The sequence below is a fragment of the Episyrphus balteatus genome, chromosome 3 (assembly GCF_945859705.1).
Source record: "Episyrphus balteatus chromosome 3, idEpiBalt1.1, whole genome shotgun sequence".
Lineage (NCBI taxonomy): Eukaryota > Metazoa > Arthropoda > Insecta > Diptera > Syrphidae > Episyrphus > Episyrphus balteatus.
In genome coordinates, this window is record NC_079136.1 from 92746326 (window position 1) to 92761523 (window position 15198).

The window sequence follows — 15198 nt, forward strand, 5'->3', positions numbered from 1 at the left end:
TCTAATTTTCTTTTGATAATCATTCTGTGAGGCGCGTACTATTACACGATGCCTCTTGAGTCCAGTGCCTACGTTCTGTAACTCTCGCATCGAGAAATTTCTCGCATGAAACACGCAAATCGGAACAAAAATAATGTGAATCGACACAAAAATCATTTTCTCACATTCGTTTGTTTCTATAAACAAAATTTTTTTCGCCTTGAAACATTTCTGAATGAAAATGCTTGACAGACTGGAAAAATGTGAATAAAACTGTGTCTGTAAGAAAATAATCGAGAAAATTTCTCGATTGAACTGCCAAAATTTCTCACAAGCAAAAAGGATGCGAGAAAGTAAGATATTTGAAAAAAAATTGATAAACTTGCATTAAATGTGAGATGTTACTACTGAAAATGTGTTCACGTTAACTTATTTTTGTGTCACTAAAATTTTCAAAATAAAAAAAAAGAATATTAAAGAAAAAAAATGAAAAATTTTCATGTCCTAAACGTGACTTGAACTCGGTACCCTCCACTCGCCGACCTAATGCTCTTCCTTCGGACTACCGAGCCTTGGGATATTTAATGTAAAACTATGTCCATATGACCTTTTATGGCCAAAGGTAAAAATATTTTCCCTTTTTTTTGACAGTTTCCAATATATTCCAATGGAATAAAAAACTTACAGGGCTGCTTCTCACATCGAGATACAGACACAGGTTATTTTTCCAAATAGAGAAACGTTTGGAATTTTTGTTTCAAAATTTTTCGATGCGAGAAGTTCTCGACTGAGTTATAGAACGTAGGCACAGGCCTCAAATTTGACATTTCTCTTTTGATTTAAAATTTGTTGTTGTTGTATTGCACCAAGAAGCAAAAAAAATGAAAGGGAATGTTGAAAAAAGAAAAAGTGGAGAAAGAAACGTCAAAAAAGAGTCTCAGAATCTCGACCCACGACTCTCCGGTCGGATAATTTTTTCTTTCATCTTTTTTCTCTTTTGCACTCATTATGTTTGAAAAGAGGAGCGCCTCTTGAGGCTTCATGTAATAGCCGACAGACTAATTTCACTTTTTTGGATAGCGAAACAATATTTTGCATACCAAAATAGCACAACAAAATCTTGAACGGAATTTAATTTATTTTTTTTTTTGCTGTAAAACTTATTTTGTGATGTTTTTTCTTGAATTTTCTGATTTGTATTTAATTATTTTTACTTTGCCATAAAGTACGCGAAAAATTTTCAAGTCTCTAAAGAAAATGAAAATGTTAAATGTCGACATTTCACGAGTAGTTTTTTTGTCGTGCAGCTAAGCTTTTTGACTCGTGTGAACGTAAGCCGCAGGTGACTGAAGTGAAAATCCCCATAGAAAAATTCCAGTCGACTTACGGCTTAAAGCCTAGTACGCTCCTGATGCGAAACGAAATTTTCCATACAAAATTTCGTTAACGAAATCCTGAACGGAAAATTTCGTTTTGCTTTTCGTTTTTCAGTACGCAGCTCTAGCGAAAAATTGGAGAGTTTTCACTCATTTGTCACTTACTTTTTACTGTCCTCCCTACTAAAAATGTTGCTTCTATAATGCTTTACAGAAGCAACAATTGCATTTGTAAAGCTTTATAGAACGAAAATTGTTTGTCGGGCAGTGCATTTTTCTTGACTCTTAAGAGCAGTGTTGACAGTTTTTTCCCTTTTAATTCATTTATTTCTTGCTTTTATTTTATTTTCTGTTGATTTTTCTTGATTTTAAATTAATTTTGAATTTTTTTATTTTGACTTTGACAGAATACTCGATGATATTTTTCGTTAGCATTTTTGTTGTCGACTTTGGAGACTTGAAATTTTTTTCGTTTCGCACAGCAGCGTACTAGGCTTTCTTTCTGTAACTCTTCCTACGTTTGGGTAGGAAGGAATTCATTCAACAGAAGAGAGTCTTTTGAGAGCAATTTTTTTTGTTGAAAGGAATTTGAGAGACCCCTCAACTCAAGTGAAGTGGCTAAAAAAAATTAAATTTATTCTGGCAACGCTTTTTTGACGTTTTTTTTTTGTGAGTTGAATGTTGACTTGTCTTCTGTCATTTCTCAACATTGCAGGCCGCTTCGAGCACGTGTGATTTTTTATTTTCAAATATTTTTCCCAAATTAAACGCAAATAATTGTATTATTTTTTTTAAAAGCAAAATGGTTATTGTGGAAAAAAGTTTTCCACGTGGTGGAGTATCACAAAATATTGCTGCAACTGCAGATAAAAATGAAAATATTGTAAGTATTTTGTGTTATAACTTTGTGCCCCTTAAACAACACTTCTCTCATTTTAGATATTTGGTGCAACGCAATTAAAGAAAAAATCCGATTCCAAACAGAACAAAAATAAATTCAAAGATGCTCCAAACGAGGAAGAAGATCGCATTGAAATTGCTTCCGCAGGACTTGTCAATTACCAAACTCTACAAGATGGTATGATAATGTTGGGAATCGTCAAGTCTGTTGATGAAATTTGTGTGAGAATATCTCTGCCTGGACGAATTATAGCAAAAGTCCTCGCCCTATCCATTTCCGATTCTTACACTAAAAATGTAAGTGAATTTGTTAATAATTCAGAAAATGTAGAGAATTATAAGCCTCTCACTGAGATGTATAAAATTGGACAATTGGTCTATGGCAAGGTAATGGAAATCAAAGAACAAGAACACGGCTTCACTGAAGTCAGTTTCTCTTTGAAACCACGAGACGTACATTCAGAGTTGGTTCACACAAACATAAAGAAGGGATTTGTATTTAATGGGGCAATAGAAGAAGTCCAGGAACACGGTTATATAATTGAAAGTGGAATCAAGAATTTACGTTGTTTTCTGCCAATTGAGAAATCTGAACCTGGACATGCTGTTGGGCAATCTATTTTTATGAAAGTTGAAGATATCAAACAATCATCATCGGCAACAACAATTCGTTGTAAAGAAATCAATGAAAGTAGTCTAAAGATCAAGGACCAGATAGATCCGAATTTAGACTATCTCCTTCCAACTACAATTGTAAATTTTACAGTTACTAAACATTTGAAAGATGGGTTGCAAGGTACATTGATGAATGGTACCTTTACTGGGTACATTAACGAGCATAATCTTAAAGAGGCACTTGGTTCAATAACAGATGTTGCATTGAATTCTACTCTTAACGCTCGTATACTTTATACTGCCCCATTGACAAAGTTTGTTTATTTGTCATTGAATTTGTTTGATTCTCAAGAAGAATCGACAGTTTTTAAGAGAGGAGAAATCGTGCAGGGTGCAGCTGTTCATCACATTGGTAATGGGGGAGTTGTATGTGTGCTAAATAATAAGTACAAAGGTTTGATATCCATGAAGTCTATAAAAGCTAATCATATTGGGAACTTTGATATGGATCAGATGTTAAATAAGTATACAAAAAAATCAAAGCACACAGTTCGGATTTTGGATTATGATTTGATTGGAGGATTTTTTGTTTGTACGGATGATCCGGGGGTGGTGAATGAAAAAGTATTTACTGTTGGTGATATATCCCCTGGTGATATAGTTACAGCGACTGTTACCGAGAAGGATAAGAAAACTGGAGGATATGCATTGCAAATTGGAAAAGTTAGTGGTAAGTTTCTTGCAATCAAAAAAACAAAACTTAAAATCCTTTTGATTCAATTCAAGCAAATACATTCTGAAGCACATGCAATTTAACAGCCTAACTCGGAAGAGGTTGGGTTGCTGATGATGCAGCGAAAAATTTGAATTTGTATCTACTTACTCAATTTTTTTAAAAGCAAATCGTGAATAATACAACTTCTAATGAATTGAATGCTCTGATGGATAACCGATTCCATTCAAATGATTGTTTTCCTTTACCCTCTCACTGAAATTGTGGTTACGGTTGATTTAAATGTACACAATTCATCTTGGGTTCGATTTTCTGTTCAAGCAATAGCCCAAGAAACTTATGTAAAGATTTAAGCTGAGTTAAAAGACCAAACCAACGTGCTACCAATCCAAATCGAATCTCGGACGTTACAAGCTAGTCAGCAAAGACCATATTCAACGAACACAAATTTTTGCATGATCAAAAATTAAGTAATAAACATTTTTCCAACGCTCGTTTACATTGTCGCTCCTTTCGTTAGGTAGTTTTCTGGAAAAAGCTTACCTTCTCGTCAGGCAGTTTGCTACCAATTTAACTTAACCAAATGATTCCCCCTTCATTTGAGTAAATATTTTTCTGCTCTATTCTGCTATTCGAGTCACGGGAAAGGTTTGCTTTGTTTATCACATCAAGCTGGCTTTGAAAAACCTATAACTTTCGTTCCGAAGGCAAAACGTTGTTTCCGTCTATTTGACCAATTCTAAGGAAAAAAATTGCTTAGATTTATTTTCAATCCTCATTTAAAGGCTTTTAATTTTAGAGTTTCACGTAAATCGAATAGGGCCATTTTTTTTTTATATTCAGTGGAACAAATCTTTACACTGTGTGGAGAAAGTAAGATTATTGCACTTGATATTTCAAAATTAAATAATACAGTTTGGCAACAAGTTAAATGCTTGCATTCGGTATAGATGAATCTCTTCTTCGTTGGATAAAAAATTACCTTTCAAATCGTTCATTTCAAATTGTATTGGGTGGATTCAAGTCTGATATCCATGTTATAGACGCTGGTGTATCCCAGGGCTTCGTTTTATCTTCGACTCTCTTTCTGTATCACTATTAATGTTTTGATTTCTAACACTTAATTGTTTCGCTGATGATAGTACCCTCAGTTTTTGATATTCGTTTGAGGATTCACAACCATTTCCTTCGGATGTGGAACTTCATGATAAGCTCATTAAATTCTGATCTAGAATGCATTGTCTAATGGGGAATAAGAAACAGCGTACAATTTAATGCTTCACAATAAGAGGGTCTCGCTAAAACGAAACCCTCCTCCTTTGTCACTATTCATGAGTGGTATGTGCTCCTAAGAACCACTTCCAAAATAGTGGTTTTTAAATAATAGGTTATACTTCTATTACAGAATCCCATACATTGCAGCTGACAATGGTTCATTGTTCATTGCAGAATTTGTATAGTTTTTTTGTTCTTCTGGTTTCCTCTTCGTTTCTGATTTTCTTCTTGAGGATGTTCTCTCCTATTCCGCAATATGCATGCTCCTCTTGTTAATGAGTTTGCTTCCTCATTTACCAAGGTACCTAAGGGAGAGTTGCTTTGTTTACATCGCCAATTTTGTTCAGTTTGGGTATAAACCCAGACATCGAAAACAGCAATTGGCTGAACAACAGGACGAAACTAGGTTTTCTCTAAATGAAATTCATAAATGACCAAACTTCGAACAAGGGCTCTGAACGCAATTTGGCGATTTCCATTAATTCAAATTGTTAACAAAATTAATTATTTTCAAAGTATACAACTTTCTTATTTTGATCCCCAACAAAAAAGAAGTAAAAAAAAACAATTTGGTTGTTTGTCAAGCCAAAATTTGGCAATTTTTTTTATCAGCCACCCACATACTCATTTGGGGTGCGTTTAGGACAGCCTGATATGTAACTATGAAAAAGTATGTAATTGACAATTTCATGAGGTTTGAGTAGAAATTTGACTGAAAAGTTACTCAAGAAAACTCTTTCTAATGTCGTTTTCTCTCACTCCAAAGAGAGTACCCTTTTAGTACCTACTTATTTTTGCACTTTTGAAGGTTTTGTGTTCTTTGAGTCCTAAAAAGTGTAAAAAAAAATACTCCGGAGTAATTTTAGTACTACGGAGTACCCCGGATTTACTCCACATTTTTAGTCAGATTTACACACATTTGCACACACACTTATGAATTTGAAGTTTGACATTTTAAAATTTTGTTTGAAAAGAGAAAAATGCGAAAAGTGTTTCTTTAAAATTCTTTTGTTATAAACGAAAACAACCATTATGAATATATTTCCTATTATATTATATTTCATTATATATATTTCTTCCATTATTTTCGTTAATTCTTCACTTTTTCCAAAATGAAATTGAAAACCGAATAAAAGAGTTTTTAAGCCAGTGTTCTTCACCAATAAAAAAAAAATCCGGTGCTAGATAAAAAAAAATCCCATTTTTTTCTGCGATGATGGGAGACGCACATAAGAGCAAGGGAGAAATAAAGTTAGAAAAAAAGGGAAGGAAGATTTTCTACCTTGAGTCTCCGGTAAAAAATTTTGTGACTCTTTTTAACGTTTCTCAAAATTTTTCGTTGCACATAGAGTTGTTCTTTTTATATATACAGGGTGTCCCAAAAGTTAACGTCGAAACGAAAACGGTAGATAGGGTAGGTGGTGACAGCTATCAGAAACATAATAAAAAAAATCGCAGCCATATATTTTCGGAGTTATGGACATTTGAAAAAAAGTCGAAAAAATGGTCACCCTGTGACGGTTTTTCATTTTTGTATTCTGAAAGGTTCTGAAAGGGTACAAAACTTGAATAATATGGAAAAATTACCTCATAAAAAAGTCGAATTTCTTAAGAAAAAAAAATTTATCTCGGTTATTTATGGAATATTCCCAACAATGTTATACCATTTTGAAAAGAGAATTGAACACACCAACTTTTAAGGCAACTTGCCGAAACATTGTAGTGCATTTTTTTTACACTACGGCTCATTGAATCAGAGTCATGTAAAATTTTTTAGTACTAAGTTGGGTAAAAAAGTAGTATTTTCTTTAAAACTGATACAGTTGAGTTAAAATTTTTGAATGCATTTGATAGCAGGGTTATTCAAGGTTCCGTAACAAAAGAAAAAATGAGAAAAATTAAGATTTGTAGTCACGGAACATGAAAAACCGTCACAGGGTGACCATTTTTTCGACTTTTTTTCAAATGTCCATAACTCCGAAAATATATGGCTGCGATTTTTTTTATTATTTTTCTGATAACTGTCACCACCTACCCTATCTACCGTTTTCGTTTCGACGTTAACTTTTGGGACACCCTTTATAGTTTTGGAATTAAAATACATAGTCTGCTTCTACACGAAGAGTAGACGCACAAGATGCACATAAGAGCGAAGGAGAAATTGATCTTTCTCTCTCCCTTGTTCTTATTTGCATCTTGTGCGTCTACGCCTTCCTGTAGAAGCAGACTTATCAACGAACGCTTATTATGCTTCATTTGTTATTAACATTAATTTTTTTTTTTAATTCATAAAATTTTTCCCTAGGCCTGTTATCACTATTTTTTTCAAGGAAATTATCCATTTTTGCTTTGTCACACACACAATTACAAAAAAAATTACTCTCAATATGTTTTATCACTCCAGAAAAAGGTGTACAAATATAGAGTACTCCTTAATAGAGTGAAGAAAACGACATAAATTTCAGTTCACAAAATGATGAGTCAAAACTAACAACTTACCAATAAGCTACGCGAAAGTCGGCTAACTTTTTACTCCGTAACATTTCTGATCATGCCCAAAATATTTTTTTATTCAAAGTGTTGAAATAAGTTGTTTGTTTTCTGTTTCCTTGTTGAAATCAGATGTGCTGTCTCTTATTAACCAAGTGAATTTTATCTGATTTTTATCAATTATACCAGATTCGATTTTACAATAATTTTACTTATATGCAACTTAACTTCTTTTTCAGGTATCATCGAAAAAATATTTCTTTCACCAGCAAGTGCTGGACTATCTGAGAATTCTAAAATAAAATGTCGTGTACTAGCAGTAAATACTGATCGAAATTTTGCCCACTTCACCAATCTAACCGAATATTTGTTGAAAGATTGCAAAATTCTAACATCTCTTGATGATGCCAAAGTGAATCATGTATTTTTGGGTACAATTGTCAAATGTGAAAATACTTTTGCAGTTGTGAAATTCTTCAACAACATCAAAGGAATTATTTATCTTGCCAAACTCAAGGGTATTGCTACACTCTTTGAGGGACAAACAATGCATTTCCGCATAATATCACGATTAGAAGATAACATTGTTGTGGGTCTACCTGAAGACACATTTGAACTTGGAGAATTTTGCAAAGCAAAAGTTACCCATGTAATGGATACGGGATTAGAAATCGAAGTTGAAAGCAAACAAGAGGACAGTCTGAGTTTAAAAGCACTCATACCAGATCGTTTGCTTTCAGACTATCCCGAATTAACTGCGGTGAAGTTGAGAACTTACAGCATTGGACAAGAAATCACTGCTTGTTGTATTTCTAGAAATATATTTAGCATACGAGACTTGTTTTATTTTCAAGAGGGAACTATTGATTGGAAGCAAGTAAAAGTTGGTGACATAATACGTGCATTTATCAAAGACGTTCAAGGCGATATCATAGAACTTGTAGTTCCAATCAAAGGGTATAATAAAACTGTAAAAGTTCACCGCAAAATGCTGCTCCTTAAAGCAGTAAAACCAGGAAGTGTTATCATGGTTCCAGAACAAGTAATTTATGTTAAAATTCTAAGTAAGGACAAAATAACCAAGACAATTGCAGTATCAGCAAAACTTCCAGATGTTTGGCAGGGGAACTTGACTCAAACTGGAGAATATTTTGCAAAGTATTTGACAGAAATTAGTGAGATAAAAAAGGCATTGAAAAAACAGAAGAATCCAATTGCTCAATTAGCAATTGGGGAAAAGATCTTAGCAAACTATCAAGGATCTGATGCAGATACTGAAGATTGGTTAATGGAAGTGGAAAAAACAAAAGTAATGGGCTTGATTAAGAAATCTGTACAAGGCAAACAAAAACCACCAAAAGAAGGAGAATCAGTAGAATGCATTGTTCTTTGGGTGGATTATTTGAATAATATAGTATATCTTACTAACAATAAAAATGATATTAGTCGAATAACAAAAGGCAAAAATATTCCCGAGAATCTTGTAAACAAATCTGGAATCAATGCTAAGATTATCCTAAAGTTGGAAAATGCAATAATTTGTACCCTTAAAAAGGGTCAAAATCCATTGGCATATATTCCGACACGATTGCATTACAACGATTTTGATGCTGGTTGCACAAATATGATGAAAGAAGGAGAATTTTGTAAATTGGCTTTCATCCATGAAACACTGCCGATAGCAGTTTTTGAGGAAACTCAAAAACTTTGGCGTGATCTAGCGAAACATAAGAGAAAATTGGAGAAGCAAATGGAAGAAATGCCACCAGTTAAGAAAGTGAGAAAAGTGTCTGAAAAAGACGACAAAAATGCAGAAAAACCAGTGAAAGATGGGCCTTTGTTCTATGAAGATCGAGTTCCGAGTGCTGTGAATATTTCAAATGCACCTGCTAATATTCCCCGCAAACGTACTTTAGAACAGTCGCGAACCCCATTGCAACAAGAAAAAAAGAAACCTCAAGCAGTTGTGGAAGAATCAAAGACACCAATATCTAAAGTAACACTCCCTGGAGCAACAAATTTCTGGTCCACAGATCTGAGCAGTTTATCAGCAACCAAACCAGAAGAAAGTAGTAGCGATGATGATGAAGAACCAAGTGGCGAGAGTGAAAACAAAAAAAAGAAGAAACAAACATCCGCTGAAAAATTCAAAGCTGCACGTGAAGAAGAAGCACGATTGCGAGAGATTGAAGAGAAATACGCAAATCCTGATATTTTACCCGAAACTACAGATCAATTTGATCGGTTGGTATTATCAGGACCAAATGACAGTAAAAACTGGATCAACTATATGGTCTTCCATTTGCAAGCTATGGAAATTGATAAAGCTAGAGCTGTGGCAAGGCGCGCATTAAAAGGAATATCGTTTCGTGAAAGCGAGGAACTCATTAATATATGGGTGGCTTTGTTGAATTTGGAATTACGTTATGGCACAAAAGAGAATTTCAATGATGTGCTGAAAGAATCGTTGATGAGTAGTGATCAATTGAAAATTTACATGCGTGTTTTGGAGATTTTAGCAGAAGCGAATAAGACACAAGAATTGATCGAATTAGTTGGTACAGTAACAAAGAAGTTCAAAGAGAAAATGGAAATATGGAAAAGTTGTGCGATAGCGTTGTACAAGGTGGGAATACATGATCGAGCCCAACAGATGATGCACAAGGCTTTGGCAGTACTACCAGAAAGAGAACGTAAGTTTAAATTTGTATATTTGATATGGTTTGTAATTTATTTTTAAAATGTTCATTTGCATCCCTTTTTACTTGTAATATTTTTTTTAAATCTGCAATGTCGAATAAGCTCCTTCCTCGATATCTTGAAAACCAAAATATCGAATGGATAGAATTTCGATGATAGCTTTTATTATTGAGACAATGTTTAAATTAATTTCTTAATAAATTCATTATTCACCAAAAATGATTTTTTTTTGTTGACATAGAACAACTTTTAGGAATATTGATCTTTTCTTATTTTGTTCTTAAAACTTTTTAAAAGTAATTGTTTTACATCTCCTGTTTATTTCTTTCTCGCAGATGTTAATACAATTGTTGCTTTCGCCAACTTGACACACAAGTACTCGAAAACTCCTGAAACTGCTCATGCTCTATTAGATCAAGTCGTTACATCATATCCAAAGCGAGTAGATGTATGGTCACAACTTATTGATATGTTAATTAAAGATGATCAAATAGAATCTGCAAGGTGAGTTGTATTTTTGATTATTTTATTAAGTCTACATTTTCATAATAAACAAAACATTCATTTTCTTATCAATAGGCGAACACTTGAGCGAGCTGTTATACAAAAGATTCCTTTGAAAAAGATGCGTACTATTTTCAAAAAATACTTGGAATTCGAACAACACCATGGTACCCCTGAAAATGTTGAAAAAGTGAAAGCCCAAGCTGCGGAATATGTTAAAAATAATTCATAAAGCAAATCCGTGTTGTTGTTATAAAGTTTTAACAGTTAATAAAAAAAAGCTACAATAATAAGTGTACAATATTTATGTAAAGACAAACACTATTGTTTTATTTTTAATATCTATGTTTTTGCTTAGATGACATAAAATACAATTAATGGAAATTTATTATAGCAAGTATAGCAATCGCGCATCAAGAACAAAATAAAATTAATGACTTAAAATAAATCGAATGGAAGAAAATGGAAAAATTGGTTCAGCCATAAAACAAAACAAACAACAGCTAGGAATGCTCCAACTATGTATGCTCGAATGCGCCAGTGATGTCGACTGCCATTTAAAAGCTGTACAATTTGTTGAGCCTCTTTTTGGGTTTGTTCAATGCTTCCCGAATTATCAATAACGAAATGAGATTTTTCACATTTTGTATCCAATGGCATTTGTGTGGCGATACGTTTGCGTGCGTCTTCTTCATTAAAGTTATTTCGCTTTTTAAGACGTTCGAGTTGTTGATCGGGCTCGCTGTATAAAAATATGACACAATTCATGAAATTGAAATATTTATTTTGTATAGTAATAATGACATAAGAGAGGTAAGGTGTACCGCAAAATGGGAAGAGATGTTGAAGAGAAGGCGAGTAGGTATCTTGTTCTTCTAAGAAACAAAATGACGAAGCACTGGAAACAGACGGTAGGACAAAAGCCTTCAAGATGGCCTCTAACTACGTAGGGTAGGCAAAATATGTACCTGCTTCTACAAACCCATTAAAAATATCCGAATTGGTAAGCTTTAAAGTTTATGGGTGGAGATTTGACAATCAGGAAGTAAAAAAGGACTATGAGAACCGTCGTGGTGAATAAATCCTAAGCTCTTGGTCATGTAGTGTAAAATATCATAATGTTAATTACAAAGAAATTAAGAATCACCAGGATACGACTTAATTACTGGGGAAATTTTTAAAATGCTCCGACGGAAAGGTTTGGGAAACCTTCAGCCAATGAAAAACCAAGAAAAAGGTCTTATAGCTGCTATTCAGTTCCGTTTTAGATTTAAATAAAATGCACGACTGGGGTCGCACGTACTTGCTCTTGCAGTTCAAAGCACTTTTATGTTAGTCTACTTGTAGATTTTAAAAGCTGCCTCTAAATTAAAAAAAAAAAGATATTGGGGAAGAGCCGACATTTAGGGCAAAATTTTGTAAAATGAAAAAATTTTTTTTTGTTATTTGACTTTTTTGAGAAAAAATAAAAATGCAGTTTTATTGCCACTGCTTTAAATATTACGTATACAAAGTTTAATCAAAATCGTTAGAGCCGTTTTCGAGAAATTTGCAATATCGTATTTTTTTGTATGGGAGGTATACGTTCTATACGAGATAGAAAAAAACAAAAAAAAACCAACTTTCAGAATTCCATAAAAATCATCTGTAGCAAATTTGAAGAAAATCCGTCCACCCGTTTAGGCTGTGGAAATGTGTACAGATGGACGCACAACCGCACAGACGCACAGACGCACGGACGGAATTGCGAGACCCACTTTTTCGGAATTCTCCATCATCGTAATGTTGGTTTTGATTAAAACCTCAATTTTTTTTTTCGACACGAAACCAATACTTGCCCTATAGAGCAAGTAAAAAATAAATTGTTCAACGTTTCTTTCAATCTGTCTAAAGCTTTTGACAAAGTATGGCACGAAGGCCTCAATTAAAATTGAGACTAGTCCTGCCTGGAGGACTCTACCATTCTTAGAGAATATCTAGAGAACAGAATTCTAGGCTTAGTATTGATATCGCATACAAATTATTAGTTTACAAGCAGGTACTTAAGCCTGTCTTGACAGATTGTATTTAACTCTGATGTTGTACCCGCGATACTTATTTAAATAGCACTGGTTTACAGCCAAAATGGACACTCAATCCAACAATTTTTTTCTTACGTACTTTGACCTCAGGGACTCGGAAATCACTTTAAAAAAAATTACGATGGATACGTTTTCGAGATATGATTTTTCAAAGTTTTTTGTCGTTGTTTTTTCCAGTCTACTTAGTATTCGGGCTATATCTTGAGTAATAAAGGACTAATCTGAACAGAAAAACCGGCGACTGAAAGCTGAGTAAATAAGCAACAAACGCTGGGTCACTCCAGATGTTAAAGTGCAATGTATTAAACATTAAAAAAAATCGAGTTTTTAAAGAAAATTTCTGCAAAAAAATCTTTCGAATCCTCATAGTTTTAAATTTTTTGTGTATAGAACACTTTCTGGCAAAGATAAAAAGATACTTTTCTTCAAAATCTATGGATAAATTATTAAGATATGACCATTTTTGTAACGATTAGTATTTTCGACTTTTTCTGCTACTTTTTGTCTATAACTTGAAAAGCAGGCCGAATTTGAAAATTTTTATTACGTAATTTTTTGTAGATAATTAAATTTCATATCGATGTGTATCCTTAACAAAAAAATTAAAATTGAAATATTGTAAAAAAAACTTAAGAAAAACTATTCATAAAAGAGAAAACGGCAAAAATTTCCAAAAAAAATTTAAAAAAATTAAAATTTTTGAATTATACACAAATTTTTGAATGCAATATTTGAAAAGAATTAAAAACCAATAAAACTGCATTTAAAATTATGTGATAGGTGAAAGCAAAAACTACGAAAACAGCTAATAATTTCAAAAAAACGAAATAAAATATAAAAAAAAATTTTAACGGGAAATTTTGAATGTGATCTTTTAAAGTACCAGTTTTCCAACCAGAATTATCAAACATTTTAAAAATAAATGATTTAACTCGAGAGAAAAAAAATTTTATGTATGAGTTAAAAATTTCGCATACAAATTTGTATGGGGAAAGTATGACCCTAGAGGCACGGGTTAATGACCTCCAAAAAATTTTTTTTTGCTAAATTCCCCTTATTTAAGCCCTAAACCTTCGATCTAGGGGGTGCCTCCCGAGAAAACATCACTTTGGGAAATAACGGACACCCTAATGTAGGTACATGTACATCAGCTAAGTTTGAATCATACTTACGTAACACATGCCAGATAAAATAGTCATTATGATACATATAGCTTCATGCAAACATGAATTTAGACCCTTAATAGACTAGGTACATTTAAAACCAGTAAGGGACAGACAAGGAACTTTGTGAGGTTAAAGTGGCCCTGTACTCTTGGTTAAATTACTTTAACCTACATTGACCTTATCTATCGAAAAGCTCTTCAAAATAAGGGAAAGATGTTTCTAGATACACAAACCTTAAATGTACCTATTTTCTTGTCTTCTTCGACCTAGTTTATTTTTTCTAAAAAAAAATCATCAACTATTTGTTTAACTAATTAAAACTTTCTCGCTTGTTAATTAAATTTTCGTTAGATACACCGGATGCAAATGATTAACTTTGAATAACCTCATTTTTCAAATAATAAAAGAAAAAACATACTCACCAAGTTACTGTTATTATTTTGTGTATAAAATCCATCAGAATATTAGTCTCGAATAGTAATGGCAAATCAAGAGCAACATATTGAGCACCGGACATAAGATGCTTGAATACTTCCATTGTAATAGTTCTATGGATGCGAGGGTGAGTTATTTGATTTAGTAAACCTCTTTTCTCACTGCTATTGAATATAGCTTTGCCCAAAGCATCACGATCTATTTCACGTGTTGGCAAAAAGACTTCATCGCCAAAGGCTTCTTTGATTTGATGCCAGGCGGGTTTTCCTGGTTCAACAACTAAAAAATATTTTAGTTTTAGTTTATTATCAGGCCAAATCAATAAACAAAAATACCAATCTGATTATGATGTATGTAGGTGTTAAAATGAAAAAACTTACTTTCTCGTGCAATTTTATCAGCATCGATGATAGGAATTCCATTTTTTCGAAAAACATCAGTTACTGTACTCTTGCCAGTTGCTATTCCTCCGGTTATTGCTACCAAAAACATTTTATTTTTACTTTAATTTTTATGTTTTAATGGAGTAAGTTAATTGGTTTAAAAAACCTTTGTGACATAAAATTTTATTTACCTACTACTAAAATTTGAACTGTCAGATTTTTTCACCGATGACAGCTGATTGATAGGGGAAGTAATATAACGTAACGTAATTGTTCTTACGTTTTAATTTATTTTTAAGAGACATCTAGCGGAGTATGGCAAATACAAACTAAACTTCCTTCGTTCAAATATACATACTTCCGTTTGTGCTGAGAAAGAAAACCGTTTAACTATAGGTGCCGTCCTTTGGTATTTTTAAACTACTTTTTAGTGCTTGGCAGTAGACCTTGAATGGAACGCGTTAATTTTTCAAAAAGTAAAATCTAACCTCCAAAATTATACGTCATTGTGGTTGTTTGTTTTTGAATGTCAGTTGTGATTTTATTTCAAATTTAAATAAA

General features: G+C 33.1%; 2 protein-coding genes across 2 annotated transcripts; one reads left to right on the top strand and one right to left on the bottom strand.

Annotated features, from left to right (window-relative positions):
• Positions 1-2060: 2060 nt before the first annotated feature.
• Positions 2061-10891, top strand: LOC129913843 (protein RRP5 homolog). Its single transcript, XM_055992757.1, has 5 exons — positions 2061-2238; positions 2295-3600; positions 7608-10061; positions 10404-10572; positions 10648-10891. Exons 1-5 carry the CDS (start codon positions 2158-2160, stop codon positions 10802-10804), a joined length of 4167 nt encoding a protein of 1388 aa, XP_055848732.1. The 5' UTR covers positions 2061-2157; the 3' UTR covers positions 10805-10891.
• On the bottom strand, positions 10887-14845 carry LOC129913844 (dephospho-CoA kinase). The gene is made up of 3 exons (XM_055992758.1): positions 14635-14845; positions 14242-14533; positions 10887-11314 (listed from the first exon to the last, which is right to left on the bottom strand). Exons 1-3 carry the CDS (start codon positions 14744-14746, stop codon positions 11011-11013), a joined length of 708 nt encoding a protein of 235 aa, XP_055848733.1. The 5' UTR covers positions 14747-14845; the 3' UTR covers positions 10887-11010.
• Positions 14846-15198: the final 353 nt, after the last annotated feature.

What these genes read in the sequence shown, in the direction of transcription:
- LOC129913843 (XM_055992757.1), top strand. Translation starts at nt 2,158, where the DNA reads ATGGTTATTGTGGAAAAAAGTTTTCCACGTGGTGGAGTATCACAAAAT. An exon ending in CAGATAAAAATGAAAATATT is followed by an intron (nt 2,239 to 2,294) that starts GTAAGTATTTTG and finishes CTCTCATTTTAG; the next exon opens with ATATTTGGTGCAACGCAATT. An exon ending in GCAAATTGGAAAAGTTAGTG is followed by an intron (nt 3,601 to 7,607) that starts GTAAGTTTCTTG and finishes CTTCTTTTTCAG; the next exon opens with GTATCATCGAAAAAATATTT.
- LOC129913844 (XM_055992758.1), bottom strand. Translation starts at nt 14,746, where the DNA reads ATGTTTTTGGTAGCAATAACCGGAGGAATAGCAACTGGCAAGAGTACA. An exon ending in TGATAAAATTGCACGAGAAA is followed by an intron (nt 14,534 to 14,634) that starts GTAAGTTTTTTC and finishes AATATTTTTTAG; the next exon opens with TTGTTGAACCAGGAAAACCC. An exon ending in AAAATAATAACAGTAACTTG is followed by an intron (nt 11,315 to 14,241) that starts GTGAGTATGTTT and finishes ATTTTTATACAG; the next exon opens with CGAGCCCGATCAACAACTCG.